We start from the raw sequence: 17,109 nt of genomic DNA on the forward strand, positions 1-17,109 counted from the left end.
TGCTCCAGCTGCTCTGCTCCGCCTGCTCTGCTCCGCCTGCTCTGCTCGCGGCTGCTCTGCTCCGCCTGCTCTGCTCCGCCTGCTCTGCTCCAGCTGCTCTGCTCCAGCTGCTCTACTCCGCCTGCTCTGCTCCGCCTGCTCTGCTCCGCCTGCTCTGCTCCAGCTGCTCTGCTCCGCCTGCTCTGCTCCGGCTGCTCTGCTCCGCCTGCTCTGCTCCGGCTGCTCTGCTCCGGCTGCTCTGCTCCGGCTGCACAGGATTCACATGAAGCTGCAGAAGGAGGAGGACTGAGTCCAGACGTGAAGCTGCCGACAACTTCCTGTACTTCAGGGGGAGGAGTAATGAAATACTGCAGGATCAGCATTTACTACGAGTAGATGTACTCGAGTATTAAAAAGGTACCGATTCCTTTAGTGTTAATTAAATGAACACGTGAGCAGCGTTTCACTAACTATTAAAGATGTGTTCACGTTTGTTTAAATATCTGATGATTTGTCTTTAAAGATTGAAATGTTGTTAGAACATTAGCAGTGGTGGAAATATACGGAGTACACAGATGCTTTATTTTAGTACAAATTGCTTGTACTGTGAGAATTTCCATTCCCTGCTGCTTTCTGCTTCTGCTCGACATCTCGGAGGAAATATTAAACTTCTTACTGCATCACATGTACAGCTTTAATTATGAAAAATGTTTGTGATGAACTGAAGTTTCCTTTATATGTTGACAAACTTCTACTTTGTGAGTTCGCTGCTGATTCCCCACATCTCTGCAGAAACCTGGGAGCCAGCCTCCAACACAAAGTCACATTTAATTAGAGAAACACATCTCACAGTGAAGCCTCTGATATTAAGTGAGTGTGTACGCAGAACAACAAAGTGAAGGTTTCATTAAGCAAATATAAACTTTAATCTGCCCTGATGCAGGAAACCTAGAGGAATGATTTCCTTTAATATCCGAGAGAAACGCAGCGAGCTGCTCTCAACTCTTAATCAGGAGCCAACAGCTGATCAGAGGAACGTCCAATCAGCTGAGAGGACGTGACGCTGACTTACTTTGAGTATTTACATTTATCCTTCTGCTCCACATCTCAGACTAGATATTGAACTTTTCCCTCCTTCCTGTCAGTTCAACATGTTCCCTTCAGATCCTTCTTCAGATAATGAAGTCTTTAAAAAGCCTCTTGATCAGCTGGAAGATGATGTCACAAAGCTGGAAACTGTTTTTCTGAGGAACTCATGAAAAATTGACTTTTTAGAGACAAAGATACAAAACATGTGATGATCTGATAGAATCTAATGCATCGGATAAAATATCAAACATTTACTGCACAATCACTACTTTTACTTAAACTAAAGTACTTAAAGTACTTAAAGTACTTAAAGTACTTAAAGTACTTTACCTCCAGCTGATAAATGTAGGAGGAAAAGTATACAATCACACAAAATGCAAAATACATAATCTCACTAAATACATTTGTGTTTTAAGGATGACACTTATTATATTATGTATATTAGTATATAAAGTCCTCTCTTCACTTCATTACTCCTGTAAGAGTGAACGTGATTTAAGATAAGGACCACTTTGTTCCTGCAGCCACAGTAAACTCATTAAAGGACTGAAACATGAATGAATGAACAGTCCATGAAGAATCATCTCGACACTGATCTGCTGCTTTCATCTGCAGAAACACGACAGCAAGTGTGTAAAGTCTCACGCTGGAGGAGTCTTTGTGTCGGCAGAACAAGAACACGCAAAGTGTGTGTGTGACATTACATAATTGGAGTAAAGATCTGAAAGCAGCAGGAGGTCTGATGACTGAAACCACCTTGTGATATTTGCAGCAGCAGTTTCCTGTCGGACTTTAAACATAGTCTGTTTTGTGTCACGTGATGAATCCGATCTGATGATCTGATGATCTAATGATCTGAAGATCTGATGATCTGGTGATCTGATGATTTGATGATCTAATGATCTGAAGATCTGATGATCTGGTGATCTGATGATTTGATGATTTTATGATCTGAAGATCTGATGATCTGAAGATATGATGATATGAAGATCTGAAGATATGGTGATATGAAGATCTGATGATCTGAAGATATGATGATATGAAGATCTGATGATCTGAAGATATGATAATCTGAAGATATGATGATCTGAAGATCTGATGATTTGATGATCTGAAGATCTGATGATCTGAAGATATGATAATCCGAAGATATGATGATCTGAAAATATGATGATCTGAAGATATGATAATCTGAAGATATGATGATATGAAGATATGATGATCTGAAGATATGGTGATATGATGATCTGATGATCTGAAGATCTGATGATCTGATGATCTGAAGATATGATGATCTGAAGATATGATGATCTGAAGATATGATGATATGAAGATCTGATGATCTGAAGATATGGTGATATGATGATCTGAAGAAATGAAGATCTGAAGATCTGAAGATATGATGATCTGAAGATCTGATCTGAAGATATGGTGATATGATGATCTGAAGATCTGATATGTAGATCTGATGACCTGAAGATATGGTGATATGATGATCTGAAGAAATGAAGATCTGAAGATATGATGATCTGAAGATATGATGAAATGAATATATGATGATCTGATAATAGGATGATCTGTAGAACTGATGATCTGAAGATATGATGATCTAAAGATATGATGAAATTAATATATGATGATCTGAAGATCTAATGATCTGATGATATGATGATCTAATGATCTGATGATATGATGATCTGAAGATCTGATGATCTGATATGATGATCTGAAGATCTGAAGATCTGATGATCTGATATGATGATGATCTGAAGATCTGAAGATATGATGATCTGAAGATATGGTGATATGATGATCTGAAGATATGGTGATCTGATGATCTGATGATCTGATGATATGATGATCTGAATATATGATGATCTGATGATATGATGATCTGAAGATCTGAAGATATGATATTATGATCTGAAGATCTGATGATATGATGATCTGATGATCTGAAGATCTGATGATCTGACGATATGATGATCTGAAGATATGATGATCTGAAGATATGATGATCTGAAGATATGATGATCTGAAGATCTGATGATATGATGATCTGATGATATGATGATATAATGATCTGATGATATAATGATCTGATGATAGAATGATCTGATGATATGATGATCTGAAGATATGATGATCTGATCTGATGATATGAAGATATGAAGATATGATGATCTGATCTGATGATATGAAGATCTGATCTGATGATATGAAGATCTGATGATATGATGATCTGAAGATATGATGATCTGAAGATCTGAAGATATGATGATATGAAGATCTGATGATATGATGATCTGAAGATATGATGATCTGAATATCTGAAGATATGATGATCCGAAGATCTGATGATATGAAGATCTGATGCTCTGATAATATGATGATCTGAAGATCTGATGATCTGATATGATGATCTGGAAGATCGAAGATATGATGATCTGAAGATATGATGATCTGAAGATATGAAGATCTGATGATCTGAAGATATGATGATCTGAAGATATGATGATCTGAAGATATGAAGATCTGATGATCTGAAGATATGGTGATATGATGATCTGAAGATCGGATGATATGATGATCTGAAGATATGATAATCTGATGATATGATGATCTGAAGATCTGAAGATATGATGATATGATGATCTGATATGATGATCTGAAGATCTGATGATATGATGATCTGAAGATCTGATGATCTGAAGATATAATGATCTGATGATATAATGATCTGATGATATGATGATCTGAAGATATGAAGATCTGATGATCTGATCTGATGATATGAAGATCTGATCTGATGATATGAAGATCTGAAGATATGATGATCTGAAGATCTGATGATATGAAGATTCTGATGATATGATGATCTGAAGATATGATGATCTGAAGATATGATGATCTGAAGATCTGAAGATATGATGATCCGAAGATCTGATGATATGAAGATCTGATGCTCTGATATATGATGATCTGAAGATCTGATGATCTGAAGATCTGAAGATATAATGATCTGATGAAATGAAGATCTGATGATATGAAAGATCTGATGATCTGAAGATATGATGATATGAAGATCTGATGATATGATGATCTGAAGATTACTGCAAGGCTGGATTACTGCAACTCATTGTTATCAGGTTGTCCCAAAAAGTCGCTTAAGACTCTTCAGTTGATCCAAAATGCAGCGGCACGCGTATTGACAAGAACAAGGAAACGGGATCATATTACTCCTGTATTAGCTGTTCTGCACTGGCTCCCGGTAAAATACAGAATAGAATTCAAAATCCTTCTCCTGACTTACAATCAATTATGGTGAGGCTCCAGCATATCTTAAAGATCTCATAGTACCTTATAAACCAACTAGAGCATTACGCTCCCAGACTGCAGGGTTACTTGTGGTTCCTAGAGTCTCTAAGAGTACAATGGGAGCCAGAGCCTTCAGCTATCAAGCTCCTCTCCAGTGGAACCAGCTTCCAGTTTGTGTTCGGGAGGCAGACACCCTCTCCACATTTAAGAGTAGGCTAAAGACTTTCCTTTTGATAAAGCTTATAGTTAGGGCCGGCTCAGGTTTGCCCTGGATCAGCCCCTAGTTATGCTGCTATAGGCTTAGACTGCCGGGGGACACCTCCCGGTGCTCTCTTCCTTCTCTTCCTCTCTCCTCCCCTCCCTCTCTTCTTCTCCCTCTCTATCTGTATGCATTTATGTAAATGCATTTATGTATGTGTATGTTGTGTATTGTGGTGTATTGTGTGTATTGTGTGTATTGTTGTGTATTGTGGTGTATTGTGGGTGTATTGTTGTGTTTGTTGTGTGTTGGTGTGTACTTTGTGTATTGTTTGTGTGTTGTTGTGTACTTTGTGTATTTTTGTGTGTTGTTGTGCGCTGTTGTGTGCGTGCGCTGTTGTGTGCGTGCGCTGTTGTGTGTGTATTGTTGTGTGTGTATTGTTGTGTGTGCGTGTGTGTGTATTGTGTGTGTATTGTTGTGTGTTGTGTGTGTATTGTGTGTGTGCTGTTGTGTGTGTATTGTTGTGTGTGCTGTTGTGGTGTGTATTGTGTTGTGTGTGCTGTTGTGTGTGTATTGTTGTGTGTGCTGTTGTGTGTGTATTGTTTTGTATTGTGGTGTATGTTGTTGTGTATGTTGTGTATTGTTGTGTGTGTTGTTGTGTATTGTGTGTATTGTGTTGTGTGTATTGTATTGTGTGTATTGTGTGTATTGTGTGTATTGTATTGTGTGTATTGTATTGTGTGTATTGTGTGTGTGTGTGTATTGTGTGTATTGTGTGTATTGTGTTGTGTTGTGGTGTATTGTGTGTATTGTGTATGTTGTGGTGTATTGTGTGTATTGTGTATGTTGTGGTGTATTGTGTATGTTGTGGTGTATTGTGTGTACTGTGTGTATTGTGGTGTATTGTGTGTATTGTGTATGTTGTGGTGTATTGTGTGTATTGTGTGTATTGTGGTGTATTGTGTGTACTGTGTATGTTGTGGTGTATTGTGTGTATTGTGTGTATTGTGTGTATTGTGTGTACTGTGTATGTTGTGGTGTATTGTGGTGTACTGTGTATGTTGTGGTGTATTGTGTATGTTGTGGTGTATTGTGTGTATTGTGTATGTTGTGGTGTATTGTGGTGTATTGTGTGTATTGTGTGTATTGTGTATGTTGTGGTGTATTGTGGTGTATTGTGTGTATTGTGTGTATTGTGTATGTTGTGGTGTATTGTGTGTACTGTGTATGTTGTGGTGTATTGTGTGTATTGTGTATGTTGTGGTGTATTGTGTGTACTGTGTATGTTGTGGTGTATTGTGTGTACTGTGTATGTTGTGGTGTATTGTGTATGTTGTGGTGTATTGTGTGTACTGTGTATGTTGTGTGTGTATTGTGGTGTATTGTGTGTATTGTGTGTATTGTGTGTATTGTGTTGTGTGTATGTTGTGGTGTATTGTGTGTATTGTGTGTATTGTGTGTATTGTGGTGTATTGTGTGTGCTGTGTATGTTGTGGTGTATTGTGTATGTTGTGGTGTATTGTGTATGTTGTGGTGTATTGTGTGTACTGTGTGTATTGTTATGTTGTGGTGTAATTGTGTATGTTGTGGTGTATTGTGTGTACTGTGTGTATGTGTATGTGTGGTGTATTGTGTATGTTGTGGTGTATTGTGTGTGTTGTGGTGGATTGTGTATGTTTGTGGTGTATTGTGTATGTTGTGGTGTATTTGTGTAGTGTTGTGTTGTATTGTGTTGTATTGTGTTGTATTGTGTATGTTGTGGTGTCTTGTGTATGTTGTGGTGTATTGTGTATGTTGTGTGTATTGTGTATGTTGTGGTGTATTGTGTATGTTGTGGTGTATTGTGTGTCTTGTGGTGTATTGTTGTATGTTGTGGTGTTATTGTGTATGTTTGTGGTGTATGGTGTATGTTGTGGTGTATGTTGTATTGTGTATGTTGTATGGTGTATGGTGTATGGTGTATGTTGTGGTGTCTTGTGTGTTATTGTGTGTTACTTGTGGTGTATTGTGTGTACTGTATTTACAGAAGCGTCCACAGACACGGACCAGTTGTGTTCTCAGTTTTATTTTAGGTTTGCGTTCGTCGTCTCTTTCAGAGCATAAATATTGTACAGAGAGAACATCAGCGTTATTTACAAGATATAATAAATGACGTACAACTCACAACGTCGGCTTGTGTTCGGAGCACTGAAGGAGGAGGAGGGAGAAGGAGAAGAGGAGGAGAGGAAGAGGTATAGACACACCACCCTCAGCTCTTCACATACAGTAACAGAGGAAGAGGAGGAGGAAGAGGAGGAGGCATGATGGCAGACGGGAAGCAGAATTCTTCATCATAAATACGCAGAAACTCAAAACTCCAGCCGTCAGCTTGTTCCTTAACTTTCAACATCGATGGAAGAAGAAACCTCCAGAAGAACGAGAGCCTTGTGCTCCCAACACGACAATGGTGTTCTAGCATCTGATTGGAGCAGCGGATGAGCCTCAGTGCGCCCTCATTGGCTAACATAATAAAGCACGCTTCACCTCAGCAGGACGGGTCAGGAGAGAAGAAGCTCGCGCTGCAGCGCTTTGTAATCAGCGAGGAAGAAAGAGACGAAGAAGAAATCACACGGTGCGGATTAAACGCTCGACTCTTAGTCTGCGTGTTTCTCCCTCGAGGCTCCTCTCTGCGAAACAGCAACGCTGAGTAATTCATTTTAAACTTGTTCAAAACGTGAGACGTCAGGACGCCACAGATCAATACGCCCGAGTCCACAGCTGGCAGCGAAGGTCCCAGATATGATCAACTCTGCATCCAGATGCTAAACGTGCTCAAAGCTTGATAAAGAACTGTGTTCAGTGTTTCCTGCTCACAGCGTCGCGCAGGAAACGTGTCTCCACTGTTGAAATGTGCAGTTCGACCTGCAGAAAGAAACGTCTGCAGCGAACACGACTTACAATCAATGCTTCGACTGACAGCGTGTTTGTTCTGCACGCGTGTGTTACGGTCCTACGGCAGAACATCCGTGTGTTACGTTCCTACGGCAGAACACCGTGTGTTACGTTCCTACGGCAGACCACCGTGTGTTTACGTTCCTACGGCAGGACCACCGTGTGTTACGGTCCTACGGCAGAACACCGTGTGTTACGGTCCTACGGCAGAACACCGTGTGTTACGTTCCTACGGCAGAACACCGTGTGTTACGTTCCTACGGCAGACCCACCGTGTGTTACGTTCCTACGGCAGACCACCGTGTGTTACGGTCCTACGGCAGACCACCGTGTGTTACGTTCCTACGGCAGAACACCGTGTGTTACGTTTCCTACGGCAGACCACCGTGTGTTACGTTCCTACGACAGACCACCGTGTGTTACGTTCCTACGGCCAGACCACCGTGTGGTTACGTTCCTACGGCAGACCACCGTGTGTTACGTTCCTACGACAGACCACCGTGCCGCGTGCGTTACGTTCCTACAGCAGACCACCGTGCGCGTGCGTTACGTTCCTACAGCAGACCACCGTGCACGTGTGTATTACAGTAATGGGATTACAATGCTTCAGCAGGAGCCGGAACCCTAAACAATGAGACGGGAACAAGCTTCAGCTGCTCGCGCTTTGTTTTCCAAACATTTCCCAACAGCTGCTTGAATAACAAACGGGTGTTGTCGTGCGTGAGGAAGTTAAAAGTGGAGGTTTGTGCGTTTCGACTCAAGTGCAACGTAAAGTTTGTAGAAACGTGGGAGACGAAGGGCGGAGCGCCAGAACAACTGAATCCATCGTGTTTACCTGGCAGACAGCTGCCATCATGCCAGAGGAGGAGAGGAGGTGTTGCTGCGTGTGCGTGCGTGTGGTGTGCGGTAGGGGGGAAGGGGGAGACGTGGTTTGGGGGGGGGGGGGTCATGGAGGTCAAAGGTGGAGGTTTCTTCTCTTAGATGGGCAGCTGGAAGGTGATGTCCACTTGAGCTTCCTTGGCCAGAGAGACGATCTCAGAAAGCTTCACAACCTGCCAGAGAAGAAACCCAGAGCTTCAGTTCTTCACATCACAGCTGCTGCTAAACACTCCGAGCATATGGAAATAAATAAACCACTTAAATACATCCAGACGTGTTAAACATTAAGAACCTTCCACAAGAACGCAGCTCATCGTCCATTATTATTACAGACTTACAAACTGTGGAAATAAAGTCTTTACCTCAAAGTATTAACCAGTTAAACAATCGTGTGTGTGTGTGTGTGTGTGTGTGTGTGTGTACCATTTTGGCGGCCTCGTCCAGGTCGTCACAGGCGAGGATCTTCAGCGGACTGGCAGCGATCAGAGCTTTAGCATCGTCCACTCTCGTCCCTAACAAACAGAACACAGAAGTTGTAACGGTCAGCTCACTCAGTGCTTCACACCAGAGGGAGGTGACGTCTCTGCGGCTGGAAGTAAAAACACATTCAAGTGTTTTTATCTTCTGCTTTCATTCGTCTGATCTTTAGACAGACGCTTCACACTGGGATTGTTTTCCCTGCGATGTAGATTTAAATCCAGGAGTTTCAACCAGATGACGACAAAGTTCATGTTTTTAGTCGACATCATCTTCTGTGTTCTCCTCCTCTTCCTCTCGTGTGCAGCCACGGCTCTGCTGCTCTGCTGTTGGATGAAGTGATGAAGGAGGATTGCGATTGGTGTTCGGCTGCAGGTCACAGACCTGAGCTTCTTGAACTCTGCTGGCTTCAGCAGGAGAGAGTGAAGGACAGACCTTCAGTCAGAGAAGCTTCATTTACTTTTCTGTGCTCATTAGAAATTGCAGATTCTTTAACACTGAGGTTTTTCACATGTGGATAAAAAATATCCCCGAGTGCGTCTGAGCGCTCAGCGTCAGTGAAGCAGCAGCACTTCTACACTTCGGATCCTATAAATCTTAACGTGTAGCTCAGTCGCTCGGCACCAGCTGGAGTTGACGGGGTGTTTGATTCCAAAATGAAAAACAGGAGCAGAAAAGTGTCGCCCCGAGGGAAACGGAGAAACGTCAGCTCTGTTCAGGCTCCAAACACAAGCAGGCAGCAGATCTGTGTGGAGATGATGTGAGCCGAGGAGTCACGTCTAACCATCTGAAGGTCACGTACAGTCGAGCTGCAGCAGTTAGTCCGTCAAGAGACAATCTTTGATTAATCAATTAAATCCTTAAAGCAGCGGCGGGGAACCTCCGGGCCGTGTACGACCCGCGCGAGACCATTAGATCCCTCGAGGTCACAACACACACAAAGAAATCCACTAGAAGAAATAAAATAATAATCTAGACAGCAATAGAATATAACTCTGCAGAGCGGAACATACAAACATGGACAGAGGTAGACCCCCACACCAAGAACAGACTGTTCCCCCTGGTGTAAAGAAACGTTTCGATGCCGAGACAATGTTTAATATAATAATATAATGCACCTGCCGCGAGGCTCAGGGCTCTGACATATTAGATATTTATATTAATGTGACTCTTTTGATGACTTCTCTGTTTTATATCTTATTAAAGTGAATATGTTTGGGTTTTGGATAAAACAAGATATTTAAAGACAACTGTAAAAACATAATAAACGATGATGATGCACAGTTCAGTCGGGGTCATCGCTCTCTGCATGTTTCCAGGAGACAGACTTTGAAGTCGGAGGCATCAAACAGACACGAGTTCTCCTGCTGAGCTGCCAGCTGCTGCCTGTGTGTGTGTGCGTGCGTGCGTGCGTGTTCTACCTTGTAACCGCACTACGATGGGGATCCTGAGGTTCAGGTTCCCTCACAGCCATGATGATGCCCTGAGCGATGACGTCACACCTCATGATGCCTCCGAAGATGTTGACGAGGATGGCCTGGACCTGACATTAGCATTAGCATTAGCATTAGCATGAGCTAACATGAAGCGGTGATAAAGAACATCCTGGCAGTGAACTTGCAGGTGTGTCTGCGTGCTCGTACCTTCCTGTCAGAGGTGATGAGTTTGAAGGCCTCGGTCACCTGATGAGCTGTGGCTCCTCCTCCCACATCCAGGAAGTTGGCGGGCGTGCCGCCGTGGAGCTTGATGATGTCCATGGTGGCCATGGCCAGACCGGCTCCGTTAACTGGAGAGCAACGACCATTAGTCACTTCAAAGTAAAACACTCAGGATGTTGAATAGATAAACAGATATTAAAGTGAACTCACTTATATAGTATACTGCTGAAATAATAAACATTAATTGCTAAATTATTATTTAAAAAAATAATTTAAACAATTTTATTGAACTGAAAACAACAAAAAGAATGTTTTAAATAATTTAAAGTGCAGTTTCTTTACTGATCCTGAGTATCTGAAACATGAGATGTAGACGAGCTCGACAATAATCACAATATCAATAATAATGATCATCTTATGTTGAAACAATAGTGTGAAGCAGCAGCGTCTCCGTGCACGCACCCAGGCAGCCGATGGTTCCGTCCAGGCCGATGTAGTTGAGGTCGGCCTTGGCGGCCTGCTGGTCCCGCGGGTCCTCCTGGGTCCAGTCCTGCATGGCGAACACTATCTTCTGCCGGTACTCTGCGTTGGAGTCGAAGCTGATCTTGGCGTCCATGCACATCACTGGTGACAGACAAGTTTCAGCATCAGAGGACGACTCCGTGACGTTTCATTCTTTAACAGCAGCGAGTGGAAACTTCAGTCAATCACTCTGATCCACAAAGATTAACCCTTCATTAGTTGAAGCATTTAAACATTAACACAGGCGACCCTGGTTCACACACACACACACACACAGTTTGTTAGTGACCGCTTCAAACAAGGTATTTATGTTTATATATTTACGGAAAACAAACAATAGTTAATAACGGTCACGCTTAGATAACTCCTGTGTGTGTGTGTGTGTGTGTGTGTGTGTGTGTGTGTACCAGTGCCGGAGGAGTCCTCCACCATGGGGTTGATCTCCACCATGGAGGGCGTCGTACTTGATGAACAGGTTGTACCGTTTGATCATGCTCTGCGCTGCAATCGGTTACCAGCGCCGGCGGGAAAACCCATCTTCTGAGCGACCTTGCCGGAGGACAGACTATATCTGGTTTTATAAACTCAATCACTTGTAGTAAATACCATCGAGTTAAAAACGATGATTTTCAACCTGAAATATAAAAGCTGAACTTCAAGAGAAGCAGCGTCTTTTTAATGTCGTGTGGTTTTACAGACGTGTGTGAGTTGGACACCAGGGAACATTAATGTTGTGCATTTACTCAAGCTCTGCAAGCAGCAGCGTCTGTGTGAAACATGCGTCTGCTCTCTGTGACGCTCAGACACTAAACACTCAGAGGGACGAGAAGCAAGAGGAAACGCTCACAACCAAGTTCAGAGGGAAATGAAACCAAGATGTTTTTCTGAAGGTCATTTTTAAGACAAACCTGTGTTCACATTAAAAACACTTTAAATTCTCTCACAGCTTAAACGTATTATGTCTGTCTGCGTGTGTCTGCGTGTGTCTGTCTGGGTCTGTCTGCGTCTGTCTGTGCGTCTGTCTGCGTGTGTCTGTCTGCGTCTGTCTGGCGTGTGTCTGCGTGTGTTGTCTGCGGCTGTCTGCGTGTTCTGTCGGTGTGTCTGTCTGCGGTGGTCTGTCTGCGGTGGCGTCTGTCTGCGTGTGTCTGCGTGTGTCTTGTCTGGCGTGTGTCTGTCCTGCAGTGTGTCTGTCTGCGTGTGTCTGTCTGCGTGTGTCTGTCTGCGTGCGTCTGTCTGCGTCTGTCTGCGTGTGTCTGTCTGCGTGTGTCTGTCTGCGTGTGTCTGTCTGCGTGTGTCTGTCTGCGTGTGTCTGTCTGCGTCTGCGTGTGTGTCTGTGTGTCTGTCTGCGTGTGTCTGTGTGTCTGTCTGCGTGTGTCTGTGTGTCTGTCTGCGTGCGTCTGTCTGCGTGTGTCTGCCTGCGTGTGTCTGTCTGCGTCTGCGTGTGTGTGTGTCTGTGTGTCTGTCTGCGTGTGTCTGTGTGTCTGTCTGCGTGTGTCTGTCTGTGTGTCTGTCTGTCTGCGTGTCTTGTGTCTGTCTGCGTGTGTCTGCGTGTGTCTGTGTGTCTGTCTGTCTGCGTGCGTCTGTCTGCGTGCGTCTGTCTGCGTGTGTCTGTCTGCGTGTGTCTGTCCTGCGTGTGTCTGTCTGCGTCTGCGTGTGTGTGTGTCTGTGTGTCTGTCTGCGTGGTGTCTGTGTGTCTGTCTGCGTGTGTCTGTGTGTCTGTCTGTCTGCGTGTCTGTGTGTCTGTCTGCGTGTGTCTGTGTGTCTGCGTGTGTCTGCGTGTTGTCTGCGTGTGTCTGCGTGTGTCTGCGTGTGTCTGCGTGTGTCTGCGTCTGTCTGCGTCTGTCTGCGTCTGTCTGCGTGTCACCTGCCCTACATGCTCAGAAGCCTCATCAATGCTTCCCTCTCACCTACAAAGTCAATGCAAAGACACCAATTCACGAGACTCTGTTCTTGAAAGTTCTCCAGCGTCCTGATGTTGTCCAATCAGAGATGGAGGAAATAATTATTGTAGCCGTCTGTGAGCACCAATAATAAACATCTTGGATCTTTAAGTCCGCAGCTCAATCTGTTTGTATCGAGTTCATGCAGCTGTAATAAAGCAGATTAATAACAACACGAAGGTGCTTCCCGTTTGGGTGTGAGCGCAGCAGATCATCACTCAGAGTGCCGCTCTGAAGACGTCTCACGTCGTCACCGTGACCTCAGACAGCAGTTGGTACCAAACTTGTCCAAAGTGTCTTCTGTGAAACTAACTGTCCTAATGATCTTTTCCGTCTGACGTAAGTTTATGGCTTTAACGGGTCGTAGCGCTCCAATAACCACCAGGACATTTACTCTCCACGCATCTCTGAAAATAACAAACGGCAAAACAAGAAGACGTCTTGAATGACGGCAGATGTGTTTCTGTGGGAGGAACGAAGTCTGCTGAGAAGTATGAGAAGAGATTAAACCTGCGGCTCAGGAAACGCTTTCCTTCTGACAACAGCCTCCTGTGATGATCGTCTCCCACAATGCAACACAAACACACACAGCATCCTGTTTCTGCTGGAGCGTCTCCAGTGACTCGTGGCTGCTTCCATCTGCCGTGGATCGTACCTTGACAGCCTGCTCCATCTTAATGCCCTCCACGATGTCGATGGGCTCCTTCACGATGGCGTCTGGATTCTCCGCCGCAACATCTTCGATGTTCACGCCTCCCTGCGAGCTGCCAATCAACACGGGGCCCTGAGGGACACGAGGGTGGAGTTTAACTCCAGAGCTTCTGCACTCTTCCAGTTAGAAAGTCTGACGGACAGAAACTCTATTTACATCCACAAACAAGAAAAACGCTTTAATGTCAGAAGTCTGAGATAAACCTGAACTCATCTTTAGGGCTCTTTGTGATCAGCTGATCGTATTGTTCCTCTGCCATGACTCGTATCGGAACAACAAAACATTATTTAATAACACTGAGAAAAGCAGTTATATATATATATACTATATATATAATATTATATATAGATATATATATCTATATCTTATATATATAATATATATCTATATATATATATATATGTTGTATATATATGTGTATATATATGTGGATATACTATATTATATATATCCATATACAGTATATCTCAAAAGTGAGTACACCCTTTAGATTTTTGCAAATATTCTGTTATATCCTTTCAGGGGATAACATTATCCTACTGAAACTTTGATATAACTTAAAGTAGTCAGTGTGCTGCTTGAATAACAGTATAGATTTATTGTCCTTTGAAAATTACTCAGTACACAGCTGTTAATGTCTAAACAGCTGGCAACAAAAGTGAGTACACCCCATAGTGAACATGTCCTAATTGTGCCCAAAGTGTCAATATTTTGTGTGACCCACCATTGTTATCTAGCACTGCTTTAACCCTCCTGGGCATGGAATTCACCAGAGCTGCACAGGTGCTTCTGGAATCTTCTTCCACTCCTCCACGACGACATCACGGAGCGCACGGATGTTGGACACCTTGCACTCCTCCACCTTCCTCTTGAGGATGCCCCACATGTGCTCAATTGGGTTAGGTCTGGAGACATACTTGGCCAGTCCATCACCTTAACCTTCAGCTTCTTCAGCAAGGCCGTTGTCATCTTGGAGGTGTGTTTAGGGTCATTATCATGTTGGAAAACTGCCCTACGGCCCAGTTTCCGAAGAGAGGGGATCATGCTCTGCTGCAGGATGTCACAGTATATATTGGAATTCATGTGTCCCTCAATGAAATGCAGCTCCCCAGTGCCGGCAGCACTCATGCAGCCCCAGACCATGATGCTGCCACCACCATGCTTGACTGTAGGCAAAACACATTTGTCTTGGTACTCCTCACCAGGGTGCCGCCACACACGCCGGACACCATCTGACCCAAACAGGTTTATTTTGGTCTCATCAGACCACAGGACATGGTTCCAGTAACTCATGTTCTTGGATTCATTGTCTTCAGCAAACTGTTTGCGGGCTTTCTTATGCATCGGTTTCAGAAGGGGCTTCTGTCTGGGGCGACGGCCATACAAACCGATTTGATGCAGTGTGCGGCGTATGGTCCTGGGCACTGACAGGCTGACATCCCACTTCTGCAACCTCTGCAGCAATGCTGGAAGCACTCGCACGTCTATTTTTGGAAACCAACCTCTGGATATGACGCTGAGCACGTGGACTCAACTTCTTTGGTCGACCCTGGCGAGGCCTGTTCCGAGTGGAACCTGTCCTGGAAAACCGCTGTATGATCTTAGCCACTGTGCTGCAACTCATTTTCATGGTGTTGGCAATCTTCTTATAGCCAAGGCCATCTTTGTGAAGCGCAATAATCCTTTTTTTCAGCCGCTCAGAGAGTTCCTTGCCATGAGGTGCCATGTTGTCCAGCATTCAGAGAGAATTGTGCCCAAAACACCAAATTTAACAGCCCTGCTTATCATTTACACCTGAATCCTTGTAACACTAACGAGTCACATGACACCAGGGCGGGAAAACAACATCATTGGGCACAATTAGGACATGTTCACTATGGGGTGTACTCACTTTTGTTGCCAGCTGTTTAGACATTAACAGCTGTGTACTGAGTAATTTTCAAAGGACAATAAATCTATACTGTTATTCAAGCAGCACACTGACTACTTTAAGTTATATCAAAGTTTCAGTAGGATAATGTTATCCCCTGAAAGGATATAACAGAATATTTGCAAAAATCTAAAGGGTGTACTCACTTTTGAGATATACTGTATATACATATATACACACACACACACACACACACACACACACACACACACACCACACACACACACACACATAGATTAAATAACGAAAAAAAAGCGAATAAATTATATAATAAAAAATAAATATATGCCAACCACTACAACTAAGAATGTAAAAGAATTAAAGTAGGAATTAATATATTTTTAAAAATATATTATTTACTCTTAGAAATCCAAAACATACTTAAAATGGACAACTGCAAATGTAAAATTGTGAGTGTGGTGTGTGTTTTGTGTGTTGTACCTGGTAGTGCCTCTCCATGGTGATGGCGAAGTAGTACTCCCTGCGTGGGTACCTGCGCTCGCAGATGAACACCTGGTTGCAGATTCGACCCGCCTCCCCGGTCTGCTTGGTGTAAAGCTTCCGACCAATCATCTGAGAGGTAATGTCCGCGGCCTCCTCGGGGCTGGAGACGAAGAACAAGACGATTGCTAGTGTTTGATAAACTGCCTTCTCATCACGTCAAAGTCCAATCTAACAATATCACATGGACATCTTTAAAGAGCTTCTTTGTCTGTTCCGCACATGAAGACACATTTCATCTCCTCCGTGTTCTCTGCCACATTTCACAAGCAGGCGGCATCTTTCATCTTACTTTCTTACAGCTTACTTCTTACTTCTTACATCTTACATCTTACTTCTTACATCTTACATCTTACTTCTTACTTCTTACTTCTTACTCTTACTTCTTACATCTTACATCTTACTTCTTACATCTTACATCTTACATCTTACTTCTTACTTCTTACTTCTTACTTCTTACATCTTACATCTTACTTCTTACATCTCTCTTACTTCTTACATCTTACTTCTTACTTCTTCTTACTTCTTACATCTTACTTCTTACTTCTTACATCTTACATCTTACATCTTACTTCTTACATCTTACTTCTTACATCTTACATCTTACTTCTTACATTCTACTTCTTAAATCTTACTTCTTACATCTTACATCTTACTTCTTACATCTTACTTCTTACATCTTACTTCTTACATCTTACATCTTACTTCTTACATCTTACTTCTTACATCTTACTTCTTACTTCTTACTTCTTACATCTTACTTCTTACATCTTACTTCTTACTTCTTACATCTTACTTCTTACATCTTACATCTTACATCTTACATCTTACTTCTTACATCTTACTTCTTACATCTTACTTCTTACTTCTTACATCTTACTTCTTACATATTCTTACTTCTTACTTCTTACATCTTCTTACATCTTACTTCTTACATCTTACTTCTTACATCTTCTTACTTCTTACATCTTACT

The 17,109-nt window shown here is 42.8% G+C and overlaps 1 protein-coding gene across 1 annotated transcript in view; it reads right to left on the minus strand.

The window, feature by feature from the left end:
• Nucleotides 1-8,445: 8,445 nt before the first annotated feature.
• LOC115005553 (succinate--CoA ligase [ADP-forming] subunit beta, mitochondrial-like) overlaps nt 8,446-17,109 on the minus strand; it is a 13,360-nt gene continuing 4,696 nt past the window's right edge. The window contains 11 exon segments of the mRNA XM_029427425.1: nt 8,446-8,568; nt 8,819-8,907; nt 10,294-10,330; nt 10,332-10,415; nt 10,516-10,658; nt 10,993-11,154; nt 11,460-11,505; nt 11,507-11,557; nt 11,560-11,601; nt 13,648-13,776; nt 16,076-16,238. Coding sequence (XP_029283285.1) covers nt 8,494-8,568; nt 8,819-8,907; nt 10,294-10,330; nt 10,332-10,415; nt 10,516-10,658; nt 10,993-11,154; nt 11,460-11,505; nt 11,507-11,557; nt 11,560-11,601; nt 13,648-13,776; nt 16,076-16,238 — 1,021 coding nt within the window. The 3' untranslated portion in view covers nt 8,446-8,493.

Source organism: Cottoperca gobio, unplaced genomic scaffold (assembly GCF_900634415.1).
Source record: "Cottoperca gobio unplaced genomic scaffold, fCotGob3.1 fCotGob3_318arrow_ctg1, whole genome shotgun sequence".
Classification (NCBI taxonomy): Eukaryota; Metazoa; Chordata; class Actinopteri; order Perciformes; family Bovichtidae; genus Cottoperca; species Cottoperca gobio.